Source organism: Pan troglodytes, chromosome 1 (assembly GCF_028858775.2).
Source record: "Pan troglodytes isolate AG18354 chromosome 1, NHGRI_mPanTro3-v2.0_pri, whole genome shotgun sequence".
Classification (NCBI taxonomy): domain Eukaryota; kingdom Metazoa; phylum Chordata; class Mammalia; order Primates; family Hominidae; genus Pan; species Pan troglodytes.
Window position 1 is genome coordinate 70,294,138 of NC_072398.2, and position 19,514 is coordinate 70,313,651.

Here is a 19,514-nt window from a genome sequence, read left to right on the forward strand (position 1 = left end):
TGCCCAGGGCCTAATCTATGGTGGGGGTTCCAATAAGAGACTCTCATTGCATAAAGCAGAGACACTGAAGGACTCATTGCCTGAGCGTAAGGGCAGGATAGAAGTAATCCTTACCCACCATCAAGAGACTGCCAGACAACAATGCCTGCTGTGAACCTTAGTGCTAAGGGAAGAGGGGAGGGGTCTTATGGAGGTTTGCAGCCCAAATAACTACTTCATAGTAAGAATAAACAGAGGCCAGCCATGGTGACTCACACTTGTAATCCCAGCACTTCCGGAGGCTGAGGCAGGTGAACTGCTTGAGCCCAGGAGTTCATGACCAGCCTGGGCAACATGGCAAAACCTTGTCTCTATAAAAAAAAACACAGAAATTAACCAGGTGCGTGGTGGCATGTGCCTGTAGTTCCAGCTACTGGGGAGGCTGAGATGGGAGGACTGCTTGAGCCCAGGAGGCATAGGTTGTGATGAGCCGTGCTTGAGCCACTGCACTCTAGCCTGGGCAACCCAGCAAGATCCTGTCTCAAAAAAAAAAAAAAAAAAAGAAAAAGAAAAACAACAAAAACCTCATGCTGAACTAGTAGCTTCTGCCTAAGATGTAGAACAACATGAGAAACCATTGTTAAAGCCATAATGGCAAGAAAACAAAATAGATAAAACTTAGAAAACCATTTTATTAAAGACACTGGAGAGTTTTGGACACAAAGAACACAAATAACTAAATTCCAAAGTAAAAAAAACCAACAGCCTTTAAACAGTTTTTCCCCCCTGAGGGCATACGCTGAATCTCTACAAGGCTAGGCAAAGATGAAGGCTCCGACAGGCAGATTTTCCTAAGTAAAATCTGTGGGCTGGTATAATAGACTAGAATCTGTAGGAGTCTCAAACCTAGAGTTGGCTCTGTGTCCACTGATTCACTCCTAATGGAACTTACTTTACTGTGTGTCAGTGCTGGAGGCTGACAGCTGGGTTAGAAAGCAGAGAGAGATCTCTGGGACTTAGATCCCAGGGTCCCTACTACAGCAAGGGGCCTGTACCATACAAAGTACAGATTTTGCCCTGAGTCATTTGTGACCAGAGGTTATCTGAAACTAACTAAAGCTAAAACTCAACCCTATCCACCTCAATTCCTAATTGGATCAGAAAAATCAGCTTCTCTCTCTTTTTTCTTTTTTGAGACGTGGTCTCGCTCTGTTGCCCAGGCTGGAGTGCACTGGCATGATCTCGGCTCGCTGCAACCTCCGCCTCCCAGGTTCAAGTGATTCTCCTGCTTCAGCCTCCCGAGTAGCTGGGACTACAGGAGAGCCCCACCATGCATGGCTAATTTTTGTATTTTTAGTAGAGACAGGGTTTCACTATGTTGACCAGCTGGTCTCAAACTCCTGACCTCAGGTGATCTGCCCGCGTTGGCCTTCCAGAGTGCTAGGATTACAGGCGTGAGCCACCATGCCCAGCCAGAAAAATCAGCTTCTCATTCTTGTTCCCTCACAGAGGATTGGGCTTAACCACCCTGGGAGAAGAGAGTATTTACTCCAGTCTCTACCATTCTTTTAAATATAATGTTTAAAGGTAGAAAAGTCAGAAAGGAAGAAGTCAAATCTGCCTTTATTTTCAGGTAACACGACTGCATATGTAGCACCAAACAATTAGAAAATGAGCCGGAAAAACATTTACAATAATATCAGAACATTGGCTGTCTATTAGAAATAATGATATGCAACAGGGCTTCACTGAAAATAAAGCACTGCTGAGAGAAATTAAAGAAAACTTAAACAGAAATAAACCATGTTTGTGGACTGAAAGTCTTAATGTTGTTATCAATTCTTCCCAAAGAGATCTATAAATTCAATAAAACCTCAATCAAAAATGGAAGCAGGCCATGTTGTAGAAATTGACAAGCTACTTCTAAAATTTCCACAGATATAAAATGGAGATAGCATAGCCAAGACAATCTTGAAGAAGAAAAAAAAATTAGAACACTATCAGTTTGCAAGGCTTACTACAAAGCTACAGTAATTAAGACAAAGAGATATTGGAATAAGAACAGACAAATAAATCAAAGGAACAGAAATATACCTACACATATTTGATCAAGTGATTTTCAACCAAAATGTCAAAGCAGTTAAACAGAGAAAAGAATGGAGTTAGCACAATTAGATATTCTTTTTTTTTTTTTTTTTTTTTTTTAAATTGAGACAGAGTCTCTGTCGCCCAGGCTGGAGTGCAGTGGCGCGATCTTAGCTCACCACAAACTCTGCCTTCCAGGTTCAAGTGATTCTCCTGCCTCAGCCTTCTGAGTAGCTGGGATTACAGGAGTGCGCCAACACACCTAGTTATTTTTGTATTTTTTAGTAGAGTTTGGCCAGGCTGGTCTCAAACCCCTGACCTCAAGTGATCTGCCCGCCTCAGCCTCCCAAAGTGCTAGGATTACAGGTGTGAGCCATTGTGCCTGGCCTAGATATTATTATGAGGAAAAAAAATGAACCTTAACTCCTACACCTTCCACCAGACACAAAAATTAATTTGGCTGGGTGCGGTGGCTCACACCTGTAATCCCAGGACTTTGGGACGCCGAGGTGGGTGGATCACCTGAGTCAGGAGTTCGAGACCAGCCTGGCCAACATGGTGAAAACCCATCTCTACTAAAAATACAAAAATTAGCTGGGCGTGGTGGTGCATGCCTGTAATCTCAGCTACTTGGGAGGCTGAGGCAGGAGAATCGCTTGAACCTAGGAGGCGGAGGTTGCAATGAGCTGAGATTGCGCCATTGCGCACCAGCCTGGGTGACATGAGCAAAACTCCATCTCCAAAAAAAAAAAAATCACTTCAAACTATAATACTTCTAGGAATGATCAAAGGAAAATGTCTTTATGACCCTGGATTAGGAAAAGATTTATTAAACAAGACACAAAACACAGTAACCACAAAGATAAAAATAACAAATGGGACTTCATCAAAATTGAACAGTTCTGCTCACTAACCAAAAGACAGCATTAAAATAAAAACGCAAGGCATAGACTAGGAAAAAATACTTATTTTTGAAAAGGGTTTGTATTCAGAATACATTAAAAAAATCCCTACAACTTGATAAGACAAACAATCCTATTAAAAATATGGGTAAAAGATTTGAAAGGATAGTATCACAAAACAAAATATCCAAATGGTCCACATACATATGAAAAGATACTCAACCATCACTATCATCAGAAAAGTACAAATTAAAACCACAGTAAGATACTATTACACACCCAAAAGAAAGGCCAGATTAAAAAAAAACATTAAACACCAAGTACTGGCAAGATGTGTGGAGTAACTGGAAGACTTATTGCTGACTGCAATTTAAAGTGGTAAAACCAACCGGGTTATGTTGGAAAATAACAATATTTGGCAGTTTCTAATAAAGTTAAAACATATTCCTAATCTATAACCCAGAAAGTCCACCATTCCTAGGTATAATCCAAGAAAACTCAATGCATACTCCACAAAAATGTTCATAACACTTTTATTCATAAAAGCCAAAGTAAAAACAATATGTGCATTAATAAGCAAATGATAAAGAAATTGTGGAATATCCATACACTGGAAATCTACTTAGCAATAAAAGAATTATCAATAACATGCAATGTGGATGAATCTCAACAACATGGTGAGCAAGAGTAGTCAACCACAAGCAACAGCTTTCTGTAGGATCCCACTTACATAAATTCCCAGAACAGCCTTCATCTATATTGTAGCAGTGGGGTGTGTTGGCAGGGCAGTATGGAGGAAATGTTGTTTGGGAAAATGCTTGAAGGAACTTTGTTGCAACATGAAGGGCCTTATGAGAAATGGGCCCTTACCAGACATTGAATCTGCTGACACCTTGATATTGGACTTAATCCTCACAGTTCTCTAGAATGTTCATTGTTTATAAATGTTTGTTTTTACAAGCCACCTAGTTAATGGTATTTTTGTTATAGCAGCCAGAACAGACCAAGACAGAAATTAAGGATCAGTAAATCTGACTACTAAAATTAAGAACATGTAAATCAGAAAATACGAAAAAAGTGGTAAGACAAGCTACAAATAGCAAGATACATGCAAAGCTTATGAGAACTAGCATCTAGAGTTATATAAAGAACTCCTACAAAAATCAATAGAAGACTGCCAGGCGCGGTGGCTCACACCTGTAATCCCAGCACTTTGGGAGGCCGAGATGGGAGGATCACCTGAGGTCAGGAGTTCAAGACCAGCCTGACCAACATGGCAAAACCCTGTCCTACTAAAAAAAAATACAAAAATTAACTGGGCATGGTGGTGTGAGCCTGTAATCCCAGCTACTTGGGAGGCTGAGGCAGGAGAATCACATGAACCCAGGAGGTGGAGGGTGCAGTGAACCAAGATTGCACCACTGCACTACAGCCTGGGCAACAGAGTGAGAATCCATCAAAAAAATAAATAAATAAAAACAAACAAACAAAAAAACCAAAACACACACAATAAAAGACCAATACCAAAACAGAAAACTGCTGAAAGATCTTAAACAGACCTTTCAAGAGAGAAAACCTAAATGGCCAACATAGAAAAGATGTTCACTCCTATCAGATTCAATGAAAAGCAATTAAAACTAAAATGAGATAAATTTCACATCCACCAGAATTGGCAACAATGAAAAATTTTGACAATATCAGATGGTGACATGGATGTGGAGCAACAGGCATCTTCATACATTGCTAGTGAGCATATATAAATATAAACCAGTTTGGAGGTTATCTATAACAAAGCTAAAGAGATGAGGGGCCAGGTACAGTAGCTCACACTTGTAATCCCAGCACTTTGGGAGGCCAACATGGGAGGATCACTTGAGCACAGGAGTTCAAGACCAGCCTGGGCAACATAATGAGAACTTGTCTTTACAAAACAAAACAAAACAAAACAAAAAAACAGAAATTAGCCACGGGTGGTGGCATATGCCTGTAATCCTAACTATTCGGGAGGCTGAGGTAGGAAGATTGCCTGGGCCCAGAAGGTCAAGGATGCAGTGAGTTGGGATCACACCACTGGCCTTCAGCCTGGGTGACAGAACAACAAGATCCTGTCTAAAAAAAGAGAGAGAGAGAGAGACTCAGTAATTTCACTGCTAGTACGAACTCTGTATTTCTAGGGCTTCAACCGTCACATAAGCACCAAGAGACTCATACAAGAATGCTTATGGCAGCAGGGCTCATAATAGCCAAGAATTTGGAAATAATCCAAAGTACATTGAATAATTTGTGATATATACAAATAGGATACTCTACAACAGAGCTACTCCCAAAACCATTAAGTAACACTGCTGAGTTATGAAAGTACAAAAGTAAATATGGAATAATTCAATTTAAACAAAATCCAAAAGCATATATTTGCAGCAATATATGATTCAGAAACATACACACTGTAAAAGAAAAAATTCAAGGCAGTAGTTCCCATTGCAGTAGAAGGGAAGGAGGTGGCATATGAAGAGGCATATGAAAATTCCCAGTGGTCAGTGGGTGCATGGGTATCCACATTATCATTCTTTTGATACTTTAAATATTCTTATATTCTTTTGTATCTATGTGATGGTAAGTTTGATGTGTCAACTTGGCTAGACTATTAGTATCAGTTATTTAATCGAACCCTAATCTAGGTGTTGTCATGAAGATATTTTGTAGATGCGGTTAACATCTACAAATCAAGAGATTCCACTTGATAATGTGTGTGGGCCTCATTTGATCAGCTGAAAGGCTTTAACATTGAAAACTGGGGTTTCCTGGAAAAGAAATTCTGCTTCAAGACTAGTGCCTAAACTCCTGAGTTTCCAGCCTGTTGGCCTACCCTACAGATTTCATACTTGCCAGCCCCTTCAATTGTATAAGCCAATTCCTAAAATCTATTTATACATTTTATATTTAGATCTCTTTATACATGTTTATACAGAATGCTACGGTTCTATCTCTCTGGAGAATGCTGACTGATAACAATACTCAAGTAAGAGACCTGCCAGTTTTATAACAAACAGTATAGAAGGCAGAGAGTCAGAATAGAAGGGTTTAAGGGACAATGAGAAAAAAACAATTATGAGTTTAGAGCTTGGGATGAAGGCAAGTGCTGTCAAAAATAATTCAAAGTCTGAACTGAAGTTAAATGATTGTTTGATGAAGACAGTGGTAGGTTTGAGCAAAATTTGGTGGTTTTGAGTGGAACATACAAGTAAATTTAAAAACTAACAAAAATATCAGAAAATAATAATGCAGAATCCATGAAGAATCATTAATTTTTATTAGTTAAAAACCAGCATTGGCCAGGTGCAGTAGCTCACGCCTATAACCCCAGCACTTTGGGAGGCAGAGGTGGGAGATCACTTGAGGTCAGGTGTTCAAGACCAGCCTGGCCCAACATGGTGAAACCCCATCTCTACTAAAAATACAAAAATTAGCCGGGTGTGGTGGCATGCACCTGTAGTCCCAGATACTTGGGAAGCTGAGATGTGAGAATCACTTGAACTCGGGAGGCAGAGTTTGCAGTGAGCCGAGATCGCACCACTGCACTCCAGCCTGGGCCACAGAGCGCAACACCACCTCCAAAAAAAAAAAAAAAAAAAGTATTTACCTAACATATCATCACAAAGAATTTCTAAAAATATTTTGACACTTTTGCAAAATATCAAATTTGCAGAAGGCTAGCTCTGCCACCTAGTGCCATAGAATGTTAGAATACAATTGCTCCCATGTTCTTAAGGAAAATAGGAAACAGTTATGACTTTTAATAACTGTAAACATGATATCCTCATTTTATTCTGCCTTCTTTCGTTCACATGTGAGGAAAGTTACGTATTTATTACAAGAGTAATGAATGAACGTGGCTACAATTACCATACTTCTTAGTGAACTTAACATTAAAGGAAACCAAAAATATATTACCCTAAAATATACTTCTTTGACATATTTTGAGATAGCTATTCAGAGGGCCTACGGACAGATATAGCCCTGAAAAGCTGCCTTTTGTGGAGGAGATTCACATCTGTAAAGAAAATCTACAATGGTGAAATGAACAGCTAGGCTTCCTCTGAGCATCCTCTCCCTTGTCCAGATCTAGGAAAGATTAACTCAACCATAGGCTACCCCAACTATTCTTTCTGAGGGTAGCTCTGAGATTATCTGAGATATTTCCTTGAGGTATCTGTCTTTGCTTAACATGTTTTTCTCCCTTCGCTCTCCCATAACCTGTAATGCCACCTCCCCTAGAGCTCAGAGAAACTTGGTCTCAGGACTTCGTTCTCTGGGCTCATTCATTTTACCTGAAAATCACTTACTCTTATGTACCCCCTCCCCCAAAACTCCCCTCTCCCCAGTGAAGAAGATATTTAAGCATCAACCATTTGGCCCTGCTTTGAGTTTATACTTTGTATGACTCCTATGCACATGTAATAAATCTGCTATGCTTTTCTCTCATTAACTTGTCTTTTGTTACATGGCTGCCGGCCTTGACCCTTCATGATGGAGAGGGAAGGGCTCACTCCCCCTTTCTGCCCCTCCAACCAAATTCAGAGTTGTTACAAGTTTTAATAAAATCTTGGTATCCTTTGTAGAACATCCTGTCTCACCCTTCTAATTTCCAACTACCTTTGAAATCCATGCTCCATTTCTCTTGCTGTATTTATTATCTATGTCACACAATAACTGTTCAGTTAACAATGTGGTAATATCACATATACCATTCTCTTAAAAATAAAGTCTTATTCTTCACATGGTTCACTTCAGAAGTGAAGTAGTATTCTCCTGCTTAATTCTTTATGGCTTTCTTCATCACCTGCAGAATAGTCCAATATTTTATAAATATCATACTTTACCATAATCCAACCTTTGTCTACTTATTCAGTAAAACAGATCACATAATTCAGCTACTCAGACAGTGGGAGGAAGAATATAAAAGAAAAGGTAGGAAAACAGGAAGAATAAAGGAAAAGGCAGAGAAAGTAGGCATCCAATTTTAAAAATTGACTTATATCAATGAGCCTTATTTTTCCAGTATCAATAAACAGTGAATAAAGCATCACGAATATTTATTCACTTACAAACATTTATGAATGGTTGAACTCAAAAATAAAAACACAAGTTTTTCTTACCTTAGCAGTTTTAATATAGTGGCTCAAAACTTCTGCTCTAATTTTTAATGTTTGAGCATGAAGAATCTCTCTAACAACCCAAAAGCTTACCTGTAAATAAAAATTTTAAATAAATATCACTATGATTTTTAATTTGTAAGTTTTTTTTGCTGTATTTTTAAAAATTTTGGCAGAATTAGGTAAGCTCTAAAATTAAACATTGTAAAAGATGCTACTTATAGCAGGTTTTTCTGTGGCTGTGTAATTCTACATGACTGTTTATTTAGATTGAGTAGAATCATAAGTGAAGATTCCCAAGTAGGGTTTTCTTGGTGTAAATAAAACAAAATATCAAAAGAAAAAAATATATATCTAAGTTAACATTCTAAGATTAAAACTGCATTTCAAAAATTTTGTAATGCTTTCAAATAAAACCATCTTGATTTAAAAAATAATTAAAACTAATTTATTAGAAGGCAGATTAGATATATAATATGAAAATGCTCTACTCTGAATAGTTTGCTTATTATATGATACAATATGTCCATGTAATACACTGTAATTCATGTACTATGAAAAAAAGTCAAAGCACTGTAAGTTGGTTCACTTATACAAATCTAAATACAGAATATAGTTCAAAATTATTGTGCAACAAATAATGCCACTGCCTCATATTTCTTCACATTTTTAATGAGAAATATTTCAGATTTTACTTGCAATTTTCATCTGTAAAGAAATGTCATTATGTATGTATTTTACATATATTTTACAAATATATATGTAAATATAAAGTATACATATTTTACAAAGTCACCTTAATACTTGTTACTATACTTGGGCTACTAATAGTAATAATCCTCCCCAGTTCTAACAAGGTTTACTCCTAAAAAAAAAAAAAAAAATCAAGTTATGCTATGGAAATCTTAACAATAACCTTAGCAAATATCAACTACGAATTCAAATCTAAAGTGCATGTTCACCAACTTAATTAAATTTAACATCAGGCAAATTTTAATACAAATATTATGGTGATTTGTTTTGTTTTGGAGACAGAGTCTTGTTCTGTTGCCCAGGCTGGAGTGTAGTGGGGTGATCTCGGCTAACTGCAACCTCTGCCTCCCAGGCTCAAGTGATTCTCCTGACTCAGCCTCCTAAGTAGCTGAGACCACAGGTGTAAGCTGCCATGCCCAGCTAATTTCTGTATTTTTTTAAATTGAGACAGGGTTTCACCACGTTGCCCAAGCTGGTCTCAAACTCCCGAGCTCAGGTGATCCACCAGCCTCTGCCTCCCAAAGTGCTGGGATTACAGGCATGAGCCACTACACCTGGCCAACGTGACTTTTTTTTTTTTTAAGACAAGGTCTTAGTATGTTGCCCAAGCTGGTCTTGAACTCTTGGGCTCAAGTGATCCTCCTGTCTCAGCCGCCCAGCAGCTGGAACTACAGGCACTTGCCACTGCACCTGGCTTAGACAAATGCTGTGGTGATTTTAAGCATACATTCTTTGTCACTCTCTGTCAAAAGTTAGGACGTATATCACTTCTTACTGAATCTGGGCAGGCTTGTGACTGCTTTGATGAATGTTAGTGAAAGTGACACTGACTTCCAGGACGAAGTCATAAAAGACCATGCAGCCCCTGCCTCGATTGCTGGAACATTCTCTTGGAGAGCCCTAAGCTACTATGTAATAAATCCAGCCACCCCGAGACCCCCATACTGGAAGGGTAAGTGTACGCGCTCCCCAAATGACAGTCCATTAAAGCCAACTACATTTAAGAACGCTGACCCAGAATAACCAACACCAAGACATGGTTTCATAAAATTACTGGACTCACAAGAAAAAATATTTTTGCTATCAACCCCTAGAATTGCTGGGTTACATATAACAAACTGTTTTTTTTTTAATGTATTTCTGAATTGGAAGAAAAATAAAGGATTTCCTCTAGAGATCAAAAACAAATAAGGAAATAAAAGCAAAGCAGTGGTTACAAGAGTGGGTACTGTAACTGCCCTTGGAAGATTTCCTATCTCGGTGACATAGGGGCTTGGGACTTAATGCTCCTTCAAAGACATAATACAAGGCCTCACACCTCTCCACTCCTCCATTTCTATCTAATGCTACTCAAAGGTCTACAATCTCAGTGAAAAGGCAGACTAAAACAATTCACTTATTTTTCAACTCCCTTGAAAAAGGGAGACAACATACAAGTGCATCTATAATAATGTAAGCTCTGGGTGGTCAAGGAGAAAAAAGAAAAACTCTTTGATAAGAATTTGTAGACTGAGAAGAGTGACTCATGCTTACAATCACAGTGCCTTGGGAGGCTGAGGCAGGAGGATCGCTTGAGGCCAGGAGTTCGAGACCAGCTTGGGCAACATAATGAGACCTCATCTCCACAAAACATTCTTTTTAAATTAGTCTGGCGTGGTGGTGCATGCCTGTAGTCCTGGCTACCTGAGAGGCTGAGTCAGGAGGACTGGTTGCAGTGAGCTATGACTGCAGCACTGTACTCCAGCTTGGGTGACACAGACCCTGTCTCTAAAAAAAGAAAAAATTAATTTAATTTTAAAAGAAGAATTTGTTAACTACAGGCTGCCTTTAACTGGATTTGGTATTTAAATTTTTACTACAGAGAAGTACAAAGATGCCCCAAGCAAAACAATAAACATAAAAAACAGTCCCAGGTCTGCGACAACCCTACGTATGAGCAAAAGCAAACAAAAAGCCTCTTAGAATAATGTATTCCCTCAATTGAGGCAGCAGCAAAATTCTCATGAATAAAGCTTAAACAGACATGAGCTTTCAAGCCAAAGATATAAAATTCACTATATATCTTTGAAAAAACCACTTTAAGAATGAGCAGAAATAGAGTAGTAGTACCCCAAGAAGTTCCAATAATAACACAGAAACTATGTTGAAAATTAATAAATCTTAAAAATAAAATAAAAATAAGAAAAGAGCATGACTGGTGTAAAAGCATAGAGATTTGAAACAGATAAAACACATCTGAAGAGAATCAGTGAACTGAAATGTAGATCTGAGGAAATCACTCAGAATGGAGGACAAAAACAGAGAGAAAATATGTAAGGTTAAGAGACAAGCAGGAAAGAATGTCAAGTTCCAATAAATTTTCAATAGGAGTTACAGAGAAAAAAAGAGATCATGCACAGAGACAATACTTGAGAGATACTGGCTGAAAATATTCCAGAACTGATGTAAAAAGTTAAATTATTTCTTAAGGAAAAAGTATATATTGAGGAACTGAATTTCAGACACAGTATCAAAATTTATAAACTCACATGATTGAATCTTCTTGTGAAGGCAACTGCATTTGGTGCAGAACTATATTTTTCTTTTTTATTCCATCCACAACTTGAAAGCTCCTGGAAAATTAAGGTGAAAATTAAATATAAGTAATAGCCTAGTTTTTTTCTGCCAGATTAAGGCTTTCAAAACATTAGAGACAGTTTGTGTTCTTTTCTAGAATCACTTTATTTAATGGGAACATACATAATATTATATCCATTCGGTTGGATCACAAAAGCAAATTTGATTAGCAGGACATAAGAGAGCACAATGACTATGAAAACATAGGCAAATTTACATTCCACAGGCAGAATACTGGTGGATTCTTTTCTGAAAAGATTTGAATCCCAAGAGGAAAAGATCCACAGATAAAGATGAGCATCCCACAACATACAGTGAAGACTATTCAGTCACCCAGAGCTCCCAATCAGCTTTCTAGTATCTCACTCTTTGAGCTAACAGTCAATTACCCCAAACACTTGAAGAAACCTTTAATAAAAGGGATCATGATGCCCAAAAAGTGCCTGTCGACAGAATACAAAATGCCCACAAACTTGTATATTAAAAAATTAATTTTCATTTTACACTAACCTCTAACTGAAATAAGACAGTCCTTTTAGTTATAAATGTAGGCTACAGATTACAGTGGCATTGGCAACACATGTGATGTAGTTACCAATCAAAATCACTGATATTTTCATATCACATTACAGTTGATGCAGATACCTTAAAAATATCATTTACACTCATCACTGCTTCAAACTTATGGTAGTTATTTTATTTTTTTGAAACAGGGTCTTCCTCTGTTGCCCAGGCTGGAGTATACTGGTAGGGTCACAGTTCGCTGCAGCTTTATCTCCCTGTCTCAGGCAATTCTTCCACCTCAGCCTTCCAAGTAGCTGGGGCTACAGGTGTGTACCACCACATTCGGCTAATTTTGTTTGTATTTTTTGTAGAGACAGGGTCTCGCTATGTTGGCCAGACTGGACTTGAAGTCCTTTGCTGAAGCAATCCTACTACCTCAGCCTCTCAAAGTGCTGGGATTACAGGCATGAATTATCACACCCAGATACGGTAGTATTTAAGACTGACCTCTAGATTTTAATACATTAAGGGCAAAGAAGCACATGTATTGCTGTGTAACAGCTTTACAAAATATTTTGTAAGTATATTTTAATAGAACTGATTTCCTTTTAAAGAAGGGTTAGCATTCCATAGGCTTCAGCCTGCCGGACGGGTCCAAGGTCCGAAACAGGTTAACAAACTTCTGTAATACAACAATAGCCAGGGAGAGAGAGAACCACAACAAAAAAAGAAAAAGAACTGAGGAAATAGAGTTAGGGCAGAGAACGAGTTAGGGCAGGGAGCGAAGAAAACTGAGAAAAAAAGAAGCCAAAACCATATAATTATTATTTTTTCATACACGAGAAAAAGACATTGTATCCATTAAGCAAAAACAGGAGGATATATAAAAAGAAATATTCAGAGAACAAAATAGAGCTTTTAGAAATAAAAAATATAAGAGAAATTTGAAAGTCAGTAGAAGAGTTGTGAAATAAAGGTGACTAAATCTTTTAAACAAAAAGTTAATGATAGGAGTAAAATGTTGTTATGCTAATTTGAAGACCATAAGAGTCAACATCTGAATAACAGTAATTTTAAGAGGGAACAGAGAAAACTGATCAGAGATTCAAAAACAAAACAACAACAAAAAACAGCACATATGGAAAACAGGCATCAGAAGGTATCAGATATCTTAATAGCAGCACTGGAAGTTAAAAGACAACTGAAGCAATGCCTTCAATTTTGAAGAATTCAATTTTCTAGAATTCTATATCCAACACAAATAACAATGAAGTTTGAAAGCAGACTACAGATATTTTCAGACACGAACATCTCAGAGAATTTGTCTTCTATGTACCTACTCTCTGAGAACTAGTAGAGTATGTGCTCTATCAAAACAAACTAGCAAACAAAGAAAAAGGAAGATATGAGACCCAGGAAACTGAAAAGCCAATATAGAAAATATATATATATATATTGGGAATCCTCTGATTAACAGCAATGGGAGATCCTGGGGCAAAGCTATGAGCAGACCTTTAAGAACAAGAGTCAAGAAAGGAGCAAGAGGACAGAAATTCCAACAGACATCTGTTTCTGAAAGTGAAAAAAAAATTCCTTATGTGTTTGGAAATATTAAGAAGAGACATTCAGTACATTCACTTCTGGCAGAAATTTAGTGATGGATACAAAGAAAACTAAAGTACATTTTAGCTCAAAGAAAACAAAACTTAAGTACAGTTCGATTGTAAAAAATATAGTTACTTAGTCAAAATTGTGATATAACTGTATGTGCAAAAGAAGGAGAAATGAATTATATAAATGGGGGGGAGAGAATATAAGACAGTGAAATCATCTTCTATAGTAAAGAGTTAACATATCATACTTAAAATAGAAAAATCAAGGAAAAGTAAGGATTTAGATATATTATGTGAAAAACAGACATAAATTCCTCAAAGCAGAAACAGCTAGCCAACTATCTGATCTTTGACAAACCTGAGAAAAACAAGCAATGGGGAAAGGATTCCCTATTTAATAAATGGTGCTGGGAAAACTGGCTAGCCATATGTAGAAAGCTGAAACTGGATCCCTTCCTTACACCTTATACAAAAATCAATTCAAGATGGATTAAAGACTTAAACGTTAGACCTAAAACCATAAAAACCCTAGAAGAAAACCTAGGCATTACCATTCAGGACATAGGCATGGGCAAGGACTTCATGTCTAAAACACCAAAAACAATGGCAACAAAAGACAAAATTGACAAATGGGATCTAATTAAACTAAAGAGCTTCTGCACAGCAAAAGAAACTACCATCAGAGTGAACAGGCAACCTACAAAATGGGAGAAAATTTTCGCAACCTACTCATCTGACAAAGGGCTAATATCCAGAATCTACAATGAACTCAAACAAATTTACAAGAAAAAAACAAACAACCCCATCAAAAAGTGGGTGAAGGACATGAACAGACACTTCTCAAAAGAAGACATTTATGCAGCCAAAAAACACATGAAAAAATGCTCACCATCACTGGCCATCAGAGAAATGCAAATCAAAATCACAATGAGATACCATCTCACACCAGTTAGAATGGCAATCATTAAAAAGTCAGGAAACAACAGGTGCTGGAGAGGATGTGGACAAATAGGAACACTTTTACACTGTTGGTGGGACTGTAAACTAGTTCAACCATTGTGGAAGTCAGTGTGGCGATTCCTCAGGGATCTAGAACTAGAAATACCATTTGACCCAGCCATCCCATTACTGGGTATATACCCAAAGGACTATAAATCATGCTGCTATAAACACACATGCACACGTATGTTTATTGCAGCATTATTCACAATAGCAAAGACTTGGAACCAACCCAAATGTCCAACAATGATAGACTGGATTAAGAAAATGTGGCACATATACACCATGGAATACTATGCAGCCATAAAAAATGATGAGTTCATGTCCTTTGTAGGGACATGGATGAAACTGGAAATCATCATTCTCAGTAAACTATCACAAGAACAAAAAACCAAACACCGCATATTCTCACTCATAGGTGGGAATTGAACAATGAGATCACATGGACACAGGAAGGGGAACATCACACTCTGGGGACTGTTGTGGGGTGGGGGGGAGGGGGGAGGGATAGCATTGGGAGATATACCTAATGCTAGATGACAAGTTAGTGGGTGCAGCACACCAGCATGGCACATGTATACATATGTAACTAACCTGCACAATGTGCACATGTACCCTAAAACTTAAAGTATAATAATAAATAAATTAATTAATTAAAAAAAAAAAGAAGAAGAAGAAACAGCTAAGAGATCTGGGTGAGAGTGGAGCTCCAGGATTGAGGTTGGAAAGATGCGAATAACTGAGTTAGGATTTTGCTATATTTTGTTCTCTTATGCAAATATTTGACTTCTTAAACATGATACATGCAAAACTTCAATAAAATCTTAAATTAAATTAGAAACCAAAAAAAAAAAAAAAAAGGAATAGATTGAGTCATGGGAAGATTGAGGAAATAGTTAAGATGATACTATAGTCCTTCAAGAAAAAAGTAATGTTCCCTCAACCAGGGCACTGTCAGTGGATATGGATACGATAGACTCAAGATACTCTGGAGGCAGACAGGACTTCATCAAGAATTGGACTCATGTGATGTAAGCTAAAAACGAAGTCTGCAGAAGTACTAAGATTCCAGGTTTCTGCTTTGAGCAACTGAGATAGGGAATACTGAGGGGAGAGATGACAATTATTTCTACACAGTAGATAAGGAGTGAATGCTGTGGAGATAAAAACTGCCTTTTTAAATCTAAAATTAGATCATATCTTTCAAGCTTGAAATTTCTGAAAGAAATAATGAAATGATAAAAAGCAATTCTATAGCAAAAATAAAAATTTCTGGATATTCAATTAGCCTAGCTATATGATCATTTTATATTATCTCCCTGTAAAAAGGAAAACATTTAGTAGTAAAAATTATATTCACACAAAAATATTATGACAATGATACTGAAAACATCAAACTGCTAGAAACATTTTTGTTCTTTCCAAAATCACAGCATACATACACAACTACATAAAGATGTCATATTTTAGGATAAAATTCCTAAGATTAAATCCCTAAGTAACTGAATTCGTTTTTAGCCAATTACTATAATTACAAAACTTACATTAATGCTATAATCAAAGTGTCTATCAAATTAAACTTATCAAACCACTCAAAGTAGCCATTTGACAAAGAAGTCAAACTCCATTATAGACTTTTACACAAAAGGCTGATTTCATTTTCCTATTGTTAAGTAATGCTATAATTACAAATAATGAATATCCTTGCACCTTTTCTGACATTTCTGATTATTTCTTAAAAATATAGTCCTACAAGAAATCACGAGGTCAAAGAGTATGAACCTTTTCAAGGCTTTGCTACCTGTCAAACTGCCCTCCTGAAATAGTGAATCATTTACACTCCCACGAGAAATGAATGTAAGTTTCACAACACTCTTATCAAAATGAGGTACATAGTTGACCCTTGAACAACATGGGTTTGAACTGTGTGGGTCCACTCATACACAGATTTTTTTCAAAAAATATTTTGGAAATTTTGTCTTGAAGATTTGCAACAATTTGAAAAAACTTGCAGACAAACCGCATGGCTTGGAGTATCGAAAAATTAAGAAAAAGGTTGCAGTGAACCGAGATCACATCACTGCTCCCCAGCCTGGGCAACAGTGTGAGATCATGTCTCAAAAAAAGAAAAGGGAAAGAAGGGAAAGGGAAGGGAAAAGAAAACAAACCTTCATGATCAAAAGAGAAATCATATTGAGGAGAACTATGTATATGAGAAATATGGGAAAACTTTAATAAGTGCTGAGCTTTGACTGAATACCAAAAATCATTACTAGAAATTAATGAAACTACAGAATCCTTTGGCAAAACTTCTGCCCTACTCAGCATTGGAAAATTCATACTAGAGAAGAAACCTGAAAATATAGCCTAAATTATGGGAAGGAAAAAACTCCTGTTTCTGTAGAAAGGATGCTATTTTACAAAAGTCACATTGGGTGGATAACACTTTTGCAAACATGACTCCAAAATGATAAACAATGGGAGATCATATGCCTACAGGCTATACAGTATGAAGTTTTGAAATGGTCATTTATCAATCTCTAATAGTAAACAGGTGAGAAGGTATTATTCTAAGGTGCTAGAGATACCAGTGAATGGAGCAAAGATTCCTGCCCACATGGAATTTATATTCTCGAAATGGGATGACAGACCCCAATCTGTACGTGCTTGACTTGTGACAGCCCCCCAGACTTTATCACCTATTAAGACTCCTGGGCTGGGCATGGTGGCTGATGTCTGTAATCCCAGCACTTCGGGAGGCTGAGGTGGGAGGATCACTTGAGCCCAGGAGTTCAAGACCAGTCTGGGCAACACTGCAAGACCCCATCTCTTAAAAAAAAAAAAAAGACCCCTGTGGTTTTGATCGAAATTCTTATTTATTAAAGCCTTATAACTACTAACTGCAGCTCAACTCTGAAATTACCCACTTCCAGGAATTTCTCAGAAATCTATAAAGTATTTTAAAGATCAACCATCTAAATACCCTTTATTTAGATTTAAAAAAAATTTCAAGGCCAAAGACAAGAAACAGATTGTATTAGCAGCACAATTTATAAATAGCAAAGCTGAAACAAAAATACAAGTCTTCTGGCTCCTTGCTCTTATGGTTTGGCCGCTAAAAAATTATCTTCTGTAATTCAAAGGGCTTTTAAATAAATTTTAAAGTAAGTGAAATTAAGTAATTAAGGATTTATTGAGCACCCATTCAGACTGCTGTGTGTTGGACCCTGATTTTACAAAGGGTGAGGGGCAGCAGCAAAATATATGGCAATTTGTCTTCAAAACTGCTTTAAACTAAAAAAGAAAAGACGGAAAGTGAGAGAGCAACTGTGTGAAAGTAAGAGTTGCAAGGGTATATTAATAGTGGTTGAATATAGATGATGGAACTTTTCCCCTTCTTTATAATCACTGTAATTACAGTTTACAGTTACAACCATGTTATTGTATTTTCTCCCCACCACTAAGAGACTACATATTGAGAGGAAGGGGGAACAGTAAAAACCAAGGTTTTGTGTGAAAGGGATCACTATCCATAGAAGTATCCAAATTTGGTCACGCAGCTTGGGCCAATGGACAAATGGAACATCTTAGGATTTCTGCAGCACCAGTATGGAAACGCCAGGGCACAGTACTGAGGCCAGGGGTGGAGAGGGAGCTGTCAGGATATATATAACTGACTGAGCTGTGACCAATCTCAGTCCCAACAACCACAGACAGACACTAAAGAATACTCCTATTTCTAGAGCCAATGAGCTGCAGCCGTGTAATAGCATTTTATTCTTTCAATAAATATGCTTCAGAGTTGACAGGAGAAAAGAAGGGGAGAAAATTTAGGAGGTAAAGTCAATGGGAGATACTGGAGAACAGGAGAAGAAGGACAGAGAAAGAAGTGGAAAGGCTGAATTTTTGGTTTCTCAATTGTATTAAAAATGGATGGTTCAGAGCACTCAGAGAACCTTAAAAAACTTAACAAAATATGAGTGAACTTTTTTTCTATGTAATTAGATTCCTACTAAGTAGTTTTTAAAATGACTGGTGAAGTTTAATGGTGAATTCTTTTCTTTGGTAAACATATCTGCCTGTCTTTATCATTACACAAAAAACTAGAAAATAAAGTACCAAAACCTGTTTTCTTGTTCTTTAATCTGAAGTAATTTCAAGTGTGTTACAGAATTGGAGAAAAACCAGGCTTAGCATTATGTTTGCTTCAGATCTGCTTTTAAAGATGTGATTTTACTTATCCAGTATTTTATCAATGACCAAGGACAATCTTTGTACAAAGAAAAATAATTTTTAACACTTCAGAGATAAGACAGTTTCTACAGTGAAATAAAAGACTTGGAATTTTTCTTTTTTTCCCCCGAGCAATTCTGAGATATATAGTACAACAGACATTGTAGGTAAGCAGCTTTATTTCTGAGCAAACAACTGTACTTCTTATAATTGCCCTATAGTTTCTTCCTCCAAGTCAAGAACGAGTTTAGGTAGAACACGTTTAGCTAAATTCTGCTTGACATACGAGAGTTGAAAATGCAGAATTCCATAAACTAGTAAGAATTACCAGGTCCTACTTAGGAAATTAAATCAGGAGTGGGAGATACATATTATACGTAACTCAGAAACTGTCTACAATATTGAAAGCTGAGACTTGCGTGGTTCAATCACCAATCTGCAACTAAAATCACTATACCACACAGTTGGATTCAGAATCTATATTCTTCAAAATTGAAATTTAGTTCATATTTTAATATAAATAAACCATCACCTAAAATAATGTTACATGTGGAAACACAAAAATGAGCATTGATTTAAATAGTTTTCAGCCTGGTGTGCTGGCTCACACTGATCCCAGCACTTTGGGAAGCCGAGGCCGGGGGATTGCTTGAGCCCAGGCATTCAAGACCAGCCTG

The 19,514-nt window shown here is 37.2% G+C and overlaps 1 protein-coding gene across 9 annotated transcripts in view; it reads right to left on the bottom strand.

Annotated features, from left to right (window-relative positions):
* RALGPS2 (Ral GEF with PH domain and SH3 binding motif 2) overlaps positions 1–19,514 on the bottom strand; it is a 186,791-nt gene that overhangs the window by 102,009 nt on the left and 65,268 nt on the right. For 7 of the 9 annotated variants that reach the window (XM_001155326.8, XM_009439001.5, XM_001155266.8 and 4 more), the window contains exons 5-6: positions 11,401–11,484; positions 8,123–8,212 (exon numbers count right to left, since the gene is read on the bottom strand). In XM_001155326.8, the coding sequence (XP_001155326.1) occupies positions 8,123–8,212; positions 11,401–11,484 (174 nt within the window). Of the gene's footprint in view, positions 1–8,122; positions 8,213–10,405; positions 10,547–11,400; positions 11,485–19,514 lie in introns of those variants that run through there. The other 2 variants (XM_054656219.2, XM_054656223.2) reach the window with 2 other exon arrangements.